This window comes from Etheostoma cragini, chromosome 13 (assembly GCF_013103735.1).
Source record: "Etheostoma cragini isolate CJK2018 chromosome 13, CSU_Ecrag_1.0, whole genome shotgun sequence".
Lineage (NCBI taxonomy): Eukaryota > Metazoa > Chordata > Actinopteri > Perciformes > Percidae > Etheostoma > Etheostoma cragini.
Window position 1 is genome coordinate 1,835,188 of NC_048419.1, and position 13,560 is coordinate 1,848,747.

The window sequence follows — 13,560 nt, forward strand, 5'->3', positions numbered from 1 at the left end:
TGAAGAACAAAAAAGACTTATCTAAGAATGCAAACGGCCATTTCTGCAGCAGATAAAGAGTCGCAGTGAAACCGCACCGGCCAGATAGTCCCACCTCCATCTTTATCTGTGCCTACAGGAGGACCTCTCACACCCCCGACCGGCCCCCACACCCTAAACTAGGGAGTGTGTTTCCATGGTAACTGCCATGTCCCACCTAAATCGGACCTTGCTAAAGAACATGTCCCAGTTCCTATGCAGCATCCGTGAATAAAAACTGAATTACACCATTGGTACATTGGTAGAATATTAAGAAGCGGAGTACCTCCTTCTGTAGCTTTACCCTACCTGTGATAAATAAACTTGACCTTTAAGTAGAAGTATAAGACGTGAGTGTACTGTGAATATTTCCATGTTAATGAGTGTGTGTTGTGCATTCATCAGTGTTGCTGGAGAAGTATCCACCTGTGTTCTTGTGTATAAACTCAGCACTACGTGACTCTGATCTCGGAGTGATCACAGTCACAGCCTTTTTCTCCAGAGTCCAGAGTTTCTAGCAGAAAGTAAGAGAGCAAAGCCCCCCCTCTATTATTTAAGAGACAGAATGTCAGGGATTAAAGACAAACTACACCGTTATCACAGTCCAGGCATGATTTGATGCTGTGAATTTGACGTGCGGTGTCCCTATGACATATCCAATAAAAAACAGATCTCAGCTCTCCATATCCTGGAATCCAGCTGAGCGCATGAAAAAGAATTTAATAAGTCAGATAACATGACATCAGCTGACATATCGCAGCATTATATTCCAATCCATGAAACCATCACGCATAAATCCAAGGGCTGTGAGAGTCAGAGGATGTATTACCACATTGTGAGATAAAGCTCCAAGCTTTTTAATAGATGATGAAGGCTCACTGGCTCACTGCTGGGTTCTTTTAATTACACGTTTGACCGAGAAAGGTCAAAACTAAATTCTGTAAAGAGGTTTGGACGTGAAGTCTATTTGGGGAAAACATGAGAAATATTGAGTGCTTCTAGGAAAGCATTTACCAACCGATTTATGTCCAAAAATCAACTTTGGGACAAAATAACACTGGAAAACATCTAAAAAGGTAAATGACAACATATTCCTTAGATGACAAATAATGGATAACAGACATTTTCTCCCAAAACACACTTTTTTTTGTACATAGATCCTTGCTTCTGGCCAAAGTTTTCATTTGAAATAGGTGTCTATGCAATGGGGAAGAAATGACATTTTTCTGTAAAGTCCAGCAGGGTGTAATAAGGGTGGGGGCAATCCTTGTACCAGAGGCAATCAGGTCAGGACCAGATAAGAAAAAGTTCACCCTGTGCTGTCTGGTCCACCCCAGATGTCATCACAGTATGCTAATGAGCCGGGGGCCTTTAAGTGCCAGAGCCCAGCAGGCAGACCGGTTAAGGAGCTCCAGACGTGGACCCATCTCAGCCATGAAAAATGAACACGTGAAGGAAAGCGTCAGCGGCGCGTGAAAGATGGCACTGCCACACTGCATGCAAAAAGGTGAGTGTGTAATACAGAGAGGACGTCTCTGGCCTCATGGAGCTTCATGGCTCTGCAGCTGCTGGTGTAGGGAAAAGGGATTTTTCTTCTGACCGACATTGAATGTGTCTTTTATTTTAACAGCATTTTTACCATCTGACATTTTCACTGGTTAACCTTCACTGCATGCATCACTGACTTGTCTACCTTTTGCCTTGCAGGTTCCTAACACTGGAACTCGCTGCTTACTGTTATGTCTTGTGCCCTGGACAGGATATCATCTTATACTGTAAGTTTATTAAAGAGACACTACAGTATAGATGATGTACTATCCAGGGTTTCATTCCCCCGCCGGCACCATCACGCCTAACTGACTGTGGCAGGCTGCACACACGCTGCAGAGGAGGACCGTCAAACCGTTACCATTACTGAGTTTCAGCAATGGTAAGGGTTATACGGCCCTCGCTCAATGTCATCTGGAGACGGAGGATAAAGAAAGTTGGTGATTGATGTGTTACACAAGAGCTTCTAGAGGCCATCTTTAGATCCCATTTTTGAGACATACTTGTGGATGCATGTCAAATAAAGTTTATGGCTCCCAAATGAACGACTACCTCATTTTGTTTGGTAAAAACACATTTAAAGGGTGTGAGCATTCTAAATCTCTTGTGTTTGAAGGATTACTTTAATGTGCCGGCTGACATACGTCAGCTGTAATATTTTCAAGCAGCAGTTGGTTTGTCTAAGTGCTGATCTCTGCTGTGCAACGGGCTTATCTAATCGCTGGGAAGCAGCCGCTGCAGAGAGCAGGGAGAGCTTGAGGGGCTGACGCAGCTTCTGTGAGACATTCAAGGCCTCTCCCTCCCTCCTGTCGCCCCTCGCTTTGGGCCACTAGCTGGTTATTCATCAAGATGCCCCGGATAGAGTAACCGCCGAGTTAACTCACAGGCAGCAGGGAATGAATCCAATCACCATTATCTGACCCATTTTAGCATCAGGTTAGTGCTCCATTTTGCCATCCATTAGGGAGACAATTCGGCCCTCGGGGGCAGAGCCGGGCTTTATAAGAGCCAAAAAAGCAGAGGGAGGAGGAGAGAGAAAAAAGGAAGAAAGCAGCAGAACAGAAAGTGATAGTCGCAGGGATGGATGGCCACACTTCAAAGGCAGTGGAGAAGGCTAAAGTGATGTGGGAGCGGAGGGAACGGGGGTGGGTGGTGCATCAGGGACATGTGAGTGAACATGACTGTGCAGGTCCCGCTAGGCGCGATGCGTCCGCCAAGTAACAAGCTCTGAGAGCCAAAGATAAACCATCGGCCTTTTCACAGCTCGCCAAACCTGCTCAGCCATGAACACACTGACAAACTTGTCTCAAAACATCCATTTGATGAGAGTCTGTGTCATGTTTGTTGCCCATAATGCATCTTTGCTAAATAAATGCCAACGATTCTATTTTGTTTAGGCTGTTTTTTATGGACATATTTACTCCACTTTAGCAATTTAGATGGGCCCCCCCCTCAGGTGGCCCCCACCATAATAACAGCACGTATGCAGTGGCTTGCACACCCATGCTAAAGTTGATTAAAAAGAAGAACATAAAAAATATATTTTGGAAATCGATTTTAATATCTTAATTCAAAGAATTTAGGAAAATCAACAAGGAAAATTTTCACAATTTTCTTTGTGAATGAATAACTGTTTTTCCTTAAAATACAGATGGCATAAGTATACACCCCCCCTGTGTTAAATTCAAATAGAAGCAGGCAGATTTTTATTATTAAAGGCCAGTTGTTTCATGGATCCAGGTACTATGTACCCCCCCCCCCACACACACACACACACACATCATCACATACCCTTCATCATACATAGAGATTGGCATGGGTTACTTTCCATAAGTTCATCTCTCAATACAAATCAAACCAGCTATTAAGCTGAAATAACACCATGCCAATCTCTATGTATGGTGAAGGGTATGTCATGATGTGGGGGGGGGGGGATTATTTTAATTCCAAAGGCCAAGGGAAGTTTGTCCGGATGAAATATCTGGCCTTTAATAATAGAAAATGTGCCTGCCTGTGTGAATTTAACATATACGTGTGTATACTTATGCCCCCTGTATTTTAAAGAAGAACATTTATTATTTACAAGACATTATTCATTCACAAAGAAAATCGGTGTCCTTAAATGGATGGATTTTCCCAAATTCTTTTGAATTAAGGCATCTAGATCAATTTCCAAAATGTGTTTTTTTATTCCTCTTTTTAATCAACTTAAGCATGGGTGTGTAAACCTATGCAAGCCACTGAAGGGAACATCTCTACATAATCTTTAATAACGTCTTATGAGGGATGTAAGGATGCTTCCGATGCAAGTCACATTAAGAGTTCCTCTGTCCTCTGTCTGTCACTGGGGACATCCGCCACCTCACAGCTCCAGCTGAGTCAGGATGAGATCTAGTCCTTTATTCCACTCTGTGGTCACCTGACATCCAGCAGAGTGTGTTTTCACTAGCGCTGCCCTGTATGAGCAAAATATGCGATCATGTTGATGAATAACGCGATGACAATACTACTTGCGATACATAAACATATAACACAGTGTAGTTCTGTGTTCTACACTTTCAGTCTTCTGCAACAAATTGCATGATGAATTTAAAATAAATTAAAGGAAAACTTTTCTAACATGGTTTATTTATAAAAAGAAAACACAAAAAAAACTACAGTTACATTTTGAAGTTTTCTATTAATATTTCCTTTCAACCAACACAAAAAAATCGTTGAGAGTCTTCCGCGATGTGTTGACTGTGCCAGTTGATATCAGGGTGGCCCTAACAAAACAAAAGCAACTTCTAATGGGCAGCCCTGGTTTCCACCTGTTCACCATTTAAATCCATCCTCCTCTTCACTTCCTCAGCTTGACTGAGAGCTTCAGCCTCACTTCCCTCAGGAAGACGTGACTCAGGTCCTCCCCGGCCTCTCGGGCCATCCGGGCTACCATCTGGCCGCCGGTGCCTATCACCATCCTCTGTAGACACAGGAAACACAGCAACATCAGACACCAGTATATAGACAGGGCCATGGCTTTTAATGGTGTATGTAGAGTAATGCAGGTTTACAAAATGAATTATAATGTAAAACATGACTCAACCCTCGTGTTGTCTTCCCGCTGACCTGGAAACTTTTTGTTTTTCTGAGTCAAAATTCAAAATGATAAACCTTTTATCAAGGTTATGGTCGGTTTTTTTAGACCCATTTGTGGCTCCCACCCAATGATTTTTTCACTTTTTCAATGTTTGTCGACTTTTCTGAGCCTTTTGAAATTTTCCCTGTTTTTTTTTGTACAGTTGTTTTTGTACAGTTGTCACTTTTTGGACTTTTTTGTTCCTTTTTCAAGATCTTTTCACATTTGAGTCACTTCATTTGACATTTGTTCACATTTTAGTCACCTTTATTGATATTTTTCTCTTTTTTTTAAAGTTCTTTTACCAATTGTTTTTTCTCCAAATGCTATAAAATTGATTACAAAAAAACACACAAATTCAATGAAAGCAGTGAACTGATTAGTTATTTAACTCGTGAGTAGCATTGTTGGGAACCATCCATGTTACTTTCTTGGAAAATTTGACCCAAAGACAGCAGGGGGTTCGCTGTATTCATGCTAACTGTATTCTGTTTTACACCTCCCTACACCTGATTGCAAGTCCTTTTAGATTTAGTCGAAAATAAAATGGACAAGATAGTACCAGGAAATATTGATGAAATAGACTGGATCCGTCATTCCTGTGTTGAATGTGAAAGCTAAAGAACGGTCGGAGTCGGTTCTCTGGGAGCTCGTTGGCCTTGAATCACTCCAGCACCACAGATGTAGCTTCAGATATTCTTTGCCACATCAAATATGTATGGTTGAGAAAGGCTACTCAAATATTTACAAGTTCAAAACACAAGGAAAAAGGGATGTGGAGGTATGGGGGGGGGGGGGGGGGGGGGGGGGGGGGGGGGGGGGGGGGGGGGGAGATACCAGAAGCCATCAGGGAGGTTACAGGCGGAGGGAAAGATTGGACTTGGTCCAGACAGGCCCAACTAACCGTGGTATCTCTTCATGAGCACTGTGTTTATGTTGCATTCATATCACATGTGACTGACGAACAGGACATCACATTTCAGTGTCCTGATCGTGTGTGTGTGTGTGTATATATATATATATATATATATATATATATATACACACGCGTACGTCCCTTGACATTGAAGAAAACCGAAATTAAATTAAATGTATGTCAAACTAACACAATACTTAAAATACTTATCTGTAAACACACTGTTCTCACATGGACACAGTGTGTCCATGTGAGAACAGTGTGTTTGCAGATAAGTCAAAGCTCATATTTAGTATACAGGACCTACAAATTATTTACACAAAACCCATTTTAATAAAGCAGAACTGTGTGGAGAGCACTTACCATGTGAGTATCTTTCTTGGCGTAAAGTTTGACCGAAATGTCGAGCTCGCCATTTTCTCCCTCCTGCCAGAGTTCAACACACTGAAACAGACATTTAAATATATTAATAATGTACTCACTAGTTATATGATAGCCTGACATATTATTTTAAGAGGATGGAAGAATGAAGAGGGGCAGTCAACCCAGTGAGCTTGTGACATGGCTAAGGTGTCAGCGTTTGATAAGACATACTAACGGTTTGCCAGGTTGGATGTCTACACTAGACCATGGGGACGTTACCGGAGCTTTGTGGAGGGGTCCTAAGCAGCTTTGTGCTGGGGAGGAACGCGTAAAATGGGCTTATGCTGTTATCATTTATACATATCTTTAATTTGATGACGGTTTATTGTCTGTGTTGTCACTATTTTGTTGAATGGTCTGGATAATTGAAGTTACTGGGTCGTCTTTTCTTGATTTTTGTCGGGGTGGGTGGTGATGCCGAGGGGGGGGGGGGGGGGGGGGGGGGGGGGGGGGGGGGGGGGGGGGGGGGTGATGTGTTCATGTAAGTTGTAGGTTTTGTATGTTTATAAAAAAATTAAAATCACAAAACACAAAAATTTACTCACTTCTACAAAAGTAATTAAAGTGGTGGTCAATGTGGAACAATGTGGAAGTCAGCTGTTGGCTAAGAGCAGTGACCGCTACTACATATCCCAGAGATCTTTGCATATGTATAAAAGATGTCCTCCAGATGAGCCGGAATGTGGTATCCAAATGTCTATTCATGTGTTTGTTTGTTAGAAACACATAACAAATGAAGACTGCAATACAGTTTTTACAGTTCCAGTATTACAGTAGCAGTCAATACAGACCAACATGAGAAATGACCTGCAGAGGGCAATGAAAATAAGGCCCTGAATGGGACATGACGTATACAAAAGGGCCCTCCAGGGTGCGTATGAAGAGCAAAAGTCAAGCAGATGGAGGCTAGGGCCCAAAGCTGCATCAAAGTGCATGTCAGCATGTAGAGCTACCGAGTCAGTGCAGTGAGACGTGATGGGCGTCGTCAGTCAGCTGTCAGATTCTCATCACGTCTGACTAAGAGTGTCCCGGTCAAATTGGTTCACCTGTGTCATTGAATATGGCACTTCCTGGGGCAGATACTCCAGAAGCTTCTCTCTGATGATGTTGGTGCAGATTTCCTCTGGACTCTGGTCCGTCAGGACCTCACTGTGGTACTGCCACGATCCTGGCTTTGCTGCAGCCATAAAGTAGCTCTTTGACAAGAAAATCAAAGAAAGGTTATTTTCACTGAATAAAATGATCGATTCCGATTGATAGAAAAACAGAAATGCGATGAGACCAATACTGAAGTTGAGCTTTCTTACGAACCTAAAAAACACTTGTATCCTGTTCAGTTTTTTTTACCATAATCTAACGTGTACCTTCAGTGTCTCCACGTCCTCTCTGTCCACAGAGGAGAGCATGAAGACGTCCTTAAAGTGCGGCCAGCCCTGCTGGCTCCTCAGCGCCTTCAGCTGCTCTTTGCTCAGCACAGAGTTCGGCTCAGCGCTGCCCTCGGGCCCCGCGTTGTCCTCGGGCCCCGCGACGTCCTCGGGCCCCGCGTTGTCCTCGGGCCCCGCGATGTCCTCGGGCCCCGCGTTGTCCTCGTCCAGCGCCAACTGGGACTCCCTCTCTGGCCTCTTGTCAGCCCACGGAGGCTTGATCACTGGCCTGATCCGCATTCTGCGTCCGTTCACCACTCCACACGTCAACTCAGCTGTGAAATCCAGCAGCCTGTCCTTAGCCTTAACCAGGTCTACCTGGAACACAGAGGAGACACTCTTCACTGCAGGGGAACATTTCTTTGAATGTTTTGGGAAATGTTTAAGTCTGGTCATATTCTCTTTCTTTCTGACTGTCTACAGATCCCACAAAAAGACCAAAGACCTGCTAATAATTAATTATTCAGAATCCTGACATAGATTATTCCTCGTAGAGATCCATTGCTGTCAAAAAACACATCAATGAGCCACACTGAGTGACAGCTTTCTTCTACTTTATTTTGACTTGATTTCAAATACACTGTCATCATTCCATTATACCCACTGCTGTAAGTATTATGAAGTCATACTTCTGTATTTACCTACTCTATCTGTCCTGTGTCCTGAGATAAATTCTGTTGTGATTTTACACTATGGATCAAATTGAATTGCCCGCTGCTGTAAATACTAGAACACCAAACTGATGAATCTGCACCTGGAAATAGTCCCTCTAATAGTAAAGGTTGCAGAAAGCGGTTACTACTATTTGTAGTTATTTGTGTTCTCACTAAAATAATATTATAATAATTTATTTTTTTAGAAGGAACATCTAAATATATTAAAGGTTTGATAAATAAAATCTATAAAAATAAAATAAAAGATATGAAATGTAAAGTCGTTTTGAACAAACATAATGGCCGATTTTTTAAATCGGCCATTATGAATGCTGGTGGGGAAATGCCTGATATCGGCCGATAATATCGGCCCACCGATATATCGGTCGGGCTCTAGTGCCCGGCCAGTATCATTCTGTGGAAGAATACCTTATTGAGGACCAAGATTGCCGGGGTGTCAGGGTGCTGGGCCAGGCATTTGAGCACCTCCAGGTCAAGCCTGCTGCACATCCATCTGTCTGCCACATCCACCAAGACCACCACTGGGAATGGACACAGTTCTGATTATAAACCCCTTGAAACTCACTACTAAAACTTCCCTCCTAACGTTAGATCTGTTACACGAAAGCTGCATAAAGAGAACTACAGCTCAGGTTCAACTAATAAACGGCTCCGAGTGACTTTATATCGTACTTAGGTCAGCTTCTTTGACCGTGTTCCAGGGATCCACGAGCAAGGTCTTCTCCAGCTGGTGTCTGTGGAAACAGAGGGTCCATTCATATATTCCATTATATAATCATACTGCACGTAGACTACAGAAAGAAAGAAGATGACATAAACGAGAAGAAAGAGAAAGGCACCTTTTGACCTTTGATACAGTGGTGAGACCAGGAGTGTCCAGTAAAATCTACAAAACACAAACCCGTTTTAAAGTTTGGTTTTTGAATAGCATCATTCATAACAGAGCCTGACCGATGGAGGATTTTTAAGGCCGATACGAATATTTGATTATTTAAAAATCCGAGAAAGAAGTTCCCCAACTAGTTATTTGTAGTTATTTATGAGTTCTTACTAAAATAATACGATAATAAGGTCTGATAAATAAATGTATAAAAATACATCCTTAAGATATGAAACTTAAAGTAACAAAGAACAAAAACACTAACATTAAAATAATCAGTGATGTCAACAAGGACGTGGTAGAGCGTCCTCTGGTGGACAGACTATGCAATTGGGCCATTATAAATGCCAACACCGATATATCGGGAAATGCCTATAATCGGTAGATTTTGCTATATCGGTCGGGCTCTGATTCCTCATAAGAGACATAGAGAGGAGACATGAGAAAGGTCTTACTATCTGTGTGTCGTCTTCTGTTAGGACGCCCAGGGCACGGGACCGTGTAGTGTGAACTTTCTTAGAAACAGCGAACACCTTTAAGAAATAAAATAAAATAATTGGCTTTAGAAAATGGCCACCATCTCATTCTCCTCCTTAGACACATTACAGTGTGTAGGTGAAAATGAAAAAGGACACTTAAGACAAAGACCTTTCTGCCAAGGAGCTGGTTGGACAATGTGGACTTCCCAGCATTTGGGGCACCTATTATGGCGACTTTTAAAACCTTTGGGTTGTCCGGCTGATCTGGATGTCTCAGTAACAAAGATAACTGTTCACCTGGAAAACACGCAAACAAGATGAGTCATTAGACAATAAAGTAAATATGACAGCAGGAAAACAAACAAAAACCAGCAGAAGATTGATGGCAGGATGACGTCGGCAGAATAAGGGAAAAAAAAGGCTGGGCCCCGAATGATCAGATGAGTGGAGTGATGTAAATCTGAGGCTGTGGTTTGATTACCGCTGCCCGGCGGAACTGAGGCTGGAAGGCGATAAAAACCGCCGTCTGCCTCCGCTGCTTTGCCTTTCAGCAGTCGGTTGAGAAATGCCTCTGATGTAATAAAGCAAGCAGGAGTGAAGATAAATGGCTTCCTTCCTCCTCGGCTGCAGGCAGCGGTTCCTGTAAAGAAATCAACATCTCCGTCACGTCGCTGCCAGCAGGGCTGCAAGGTAACTGTTCAATTATGCTTCCATGGATGTTCATATGACACAGCATAATACGGCATCCAGATGTTTCTCCTCAAAAACTCATTATGGAGTGACTGTGCAGATTTAGGAACCACAGAAACTTTAATGTGAATGCTTTACATTGTTTTACACAAAAAATGACACAGCTTACTAAAAGTCTGCTTGTTGCTAAAAAGCATTTTTTTATTTTTATCATTTTAATAGTATCGACAGTTCTAACAGCAGCAGAAACGATTAGCCGATAAATCGATGGGCAGAAAACTGCCAATCGTTCTGAAATCCGATTAATTGTTTGAGTCATTTATCAAGAAAAAAAAAGAGGTTTCACCACTTTTCTCTATTTTATATTATTACAGTATTGTCAATGACATAAAAGGTTAAATATTGCTAAGGTTGGGAGTGTCTGGAAGCACTTTGAAGACATCACCTTCTTGTAATGGACAGCTTTGACCATTTTAAAATATATATATATTATAGACTATTTGATTAGTTAGAAAAAAAAGCTTGTCTCTAAGGTGAAAACAGCCCCCTCCTCCACCACACTGGCACGTGATGACAACCGAGAGAGAAAAGGCGTTAACATGGAGCACTATCACACTTTCCTTTCTCCCCTCACAAGTTGGTGGATGCTACCCTGTGCATGCATCAAAAAGTTAGTACAGGACAATGTTATGTAGGATTTCTAAATATACGTTAGAAATTTTCTGCTGTAAACATCGTCAGCTGCCGATTTAGGGGACATCGCCCAACCCTAATATGGTAAAGGGTGACCCACTAAAACGCAGTATGCCCAGCATGTCATAAAGATCCCGTTTAGACATATTCATTCTCAGCCTAATTACCTCAGATTACATCTACTCCTTCTCCCTCTTTGACAAATACAAACCATGACTGCTGGACACAAGCTGTCTCCTTCTTCACTGTAAAGTCTATCCTCAGTGTGTGTGTGCACTGGTGGTTTCAGGTTGCCACATCACACTTCTGTTAAGTTGCATTATTGGACCATGACTGCCCTTTGTGATGTCACAAAATCAAGCTTGTGTGTACTCTTTAAGGTTAGCACAGAAAAACGTTCCTCATTCAGCAGATGCATGTAAAAACAATGTTCTAGTGTCAAACTCTTTACATAGACCACTGTGCACAGGGAAGCTCAAACATCCAAGTGAATTAACAATAAGTAAAATACATATTGGAGGGGAAGGTAGGGCTGCACAATTAATCGCAATTCTATCAAAATCACAATACTAACTAGTTGCAAAAATGATCGCAAATACATATTTTCCTCATATCGTGCAGCTCTAGTGTAAGGGAGACTTTAAATTCGGCCAGGCTGATGCAGTATCTTGCATATAAGTCCCAGGAGTATCACAGTAGAAAATCACTGTTTCACTTCACATGTAGTCGCTTTATGTCTGTTACCCCCATAGACTGTATTTTTATCATAGACAGTTAAAGAAGTGGACCAACAATATTTATTAACGGTCTATGGTTACTTCCCAATGTAAGTCGAGTGCAGATGTGAGTTGCGCATGCTCACATTTAACGATTTACGACATAACGTGTCATACTGAAGTTTGTGAAATTCATGAAACCTTTCTCATTACGAACAATAACAGAAGATGGCAATAAATAAAAAATAAAAAAATAAAAATAATGTAACCTTTTAGCTATCTTTGGCTGTTTGATTGCTAACGTTACGTCATAACGCCATTCAAGTGACAGCCTTTGTTGTGTTTGATGCTAGCTTGTAACTAAGCTAGCAGTCATTTTAAAAACGTTTAGCTATCTATGGTTGTTTGGTTGCTAACGTTAGTTCAAAGCGCCATTCCACTGACAGCCTTTGTTGTGTTTGATGCTAACTTGTAGCCAGCAGTGAACCAACATGGTTAAGTAGGTACATTTATACTGTATTTACATTACAGAAGTCTCGCGTTAGCATCTTGTAGGCTACTTGTCGCAAAGTGACGCATGCGCGACTCAAGTCTGCACTCAACTCACATCGGGGAGTGACGCTCCTGTAACTTAAAGTTAACCTGTCTACCATTCCACACATCGTCTCGGATGACAGCCGTTATTTGCGGCAACTAAAAGAAGCACACCATTTTATGTACATTTTAGCTATATGTATGGGCCTCAGAAAAGCAAAGAGATGCCCGGATTTATTGTATCACCCTGGCCTGCTCCCTCTAAACGTTAGTCTATGCTACTGGACTGGGCTTTTACTAGCAGTCTACATGAGTACAAGGAGCCTGTTTGGGACTGACCCGCTGTGAGAAGCCATGACGCACTTTCCTGTCGAGCAGACACGACGACCAGTCTGGAGAGGACGGCGGAGTCTCTGAAAAAGCGACTACACACTCTGAAAGCCATTGAGCGTTAACTCAGATGATGAGAGAGTATTTGTCGTTTCAGAGGTGAGAGGCTTGTTTACATTCACATTGCTCACAGGGTGGAACCATGTTGCTTTGGCTAAAGAGAAACGTGTTCCGCTATGAAGAGCGTCCTCATGGAGGTTTGAGTGTACGCTACACCGCCCCCTGGTGACCGATATGTCAACTGCAACATGCTCCTTCATCACACAGTATCCGGAACAAAATTTTTTATTTTTTTATTTTTTTATTAACAGATACATTTACAAACATTCAGACATTACAACTCAAGCAAGAACAGTAAAAATATAAAGATAAGTATGTGGAAAGTTTACAAACAGATGTTCCTAATAAATAGATTGGAGCATATATCAGATATAGTTATAGCTTTCTTATTTGTTACTAATTCAAGAGACTCAAAATATATGTCAATTTCATTTTGAAATAGTTTAAAGTGTGGCCTTGAAATTGATAACTTTCATGAATATTTTATAAATTATATTATAATAAATTAAATTATAATTTTATAAATTTATGATTTATGAATAAAAAACTTTCCTAATAAAATAAAAAGATTAACAATATTATATACATTTCTATCGTTACATTCAAAATTTGTAATAGTATGTTTCCCTTCAAGTGTGAGTTTATGTGTTGTTTTAGAAACCATAACGTCATGCAAAATGAACAACCATAAAAAAGATGAGTTTACGATTCTCGCTTGGTCTTACAAAAAACAGCAATATTGTAACAAAAATGGAATGGTTTCTAAAACAAAATTGGATCACAGACCCCTTCCCGGGTTAAACTCTTGGGTTGTCTTCCTCCCAGAATTAAACATCCATGCTTTTTATTGAGGTTTTTAACTTTTTCTCAAGTTTTTGACACTTTTTCTTTCACTGTTTGTCAATTTTTTGACGTTTTCAAAACTACATAACACTAACTTATTAACTTTAGTTTTACAGTTATTTTTGGAATTTATGGTCAATAAACCTATATGTAG

General features: G+C 41.3%; 1 protein-coding gene and 1 long non-coding RNA gene across 4 annotated transcripts; one reads left to right on the forward strand and one right to left on the reverse strand.

The window, feature by feature from the left end:
• Positions 1-1,310: 1,310 nt before the first annotated feature.
• Positions 1,311-2,107, forward strand: LOC117955965. Its single transcript, XR_004659167.1, has 2 exons — positions 1,311-1,525; positions 1,726-2,107. It is a non-coding gene; the product is annotated as an uncharacterized LOC117955965 (long non-coding RNA).
• A 2,154-nt stretch (positions 2,108-4,261) lies between these two features.
• Positions 4,262-12,717, reverse strand: eral1 (Era-like 12S mitochondrial rRNA chaperone 1). Of its 3 annotated transcripts, none has more exons than XM_034890770.1 (12): positions 12,453-12,717; positions 9,962-10,120; positions 9,650-9,777; positions 9,457-9,534; positions 8,961-9,007; positions 8,794-8,855; positions 8,530-8,642; positions 7,610-7,765; positions 7,388-7,537; positions 7,070-7,219; positions 5,964-6,044; positions 4,262-4,528 (listed from the first exon to the last, which is right to left on the reverse strand). In XM_034890770.1, exons 1-12 carry the CDS (start codon positions 12,556-12,558, stop codon positions 4,406-4,408), a joined length of 1,353 nt encoding a protein of 450 aa, XP_034746661.1. In that variant the 5' UTR covers positions 12,559-12,717; the 3' UTR covers positions 4,262-4,405. The 3 variants fall into 3 exon arrangements, with proteins under 3 accessions (XP_034746661.1, XP_034746660.1, XP_034746659.1); XM_034890769.1 differs by having other exon boundaries at positions 7,388-7,532; positions 7,596-7,765; XM_034890768.1 differs by having other exon boundaries at positions 7,388-7,555; positions 7,586-7,765.
• Between the last annotated feature and the right edge of the window lie 843 nt (positions 12,718-13,560).

What these genes read in the sequence shown, in the direction of transcription:
- eral1 (XM_034890768.1), bottom strand. Translation starts at nt 12,558, where the DNA reads ATGGCTTTCAGAGTGTGTAGTCGCTTTTTCAGAGACTCCGCCGTCCTC. An exon ending in ACGCGGGGCCCGAGGACATC is followed by an intron (nt 7,556 to 7,585) that starts GCGGGGCCCGAG and finishes GCGGGGCCCGAG; the next exon opens with GACGTCGCGGGGCCCGAGGA. An exon ending in TGCCATATTCAATGACACAG is followed by an intron (nt 6,045 to 7,069) that starts GTGAACCAATTT and finishes TGTCTGTTTCAG; the next exon opens with TGTGTTGAACTCTGGCAGGA.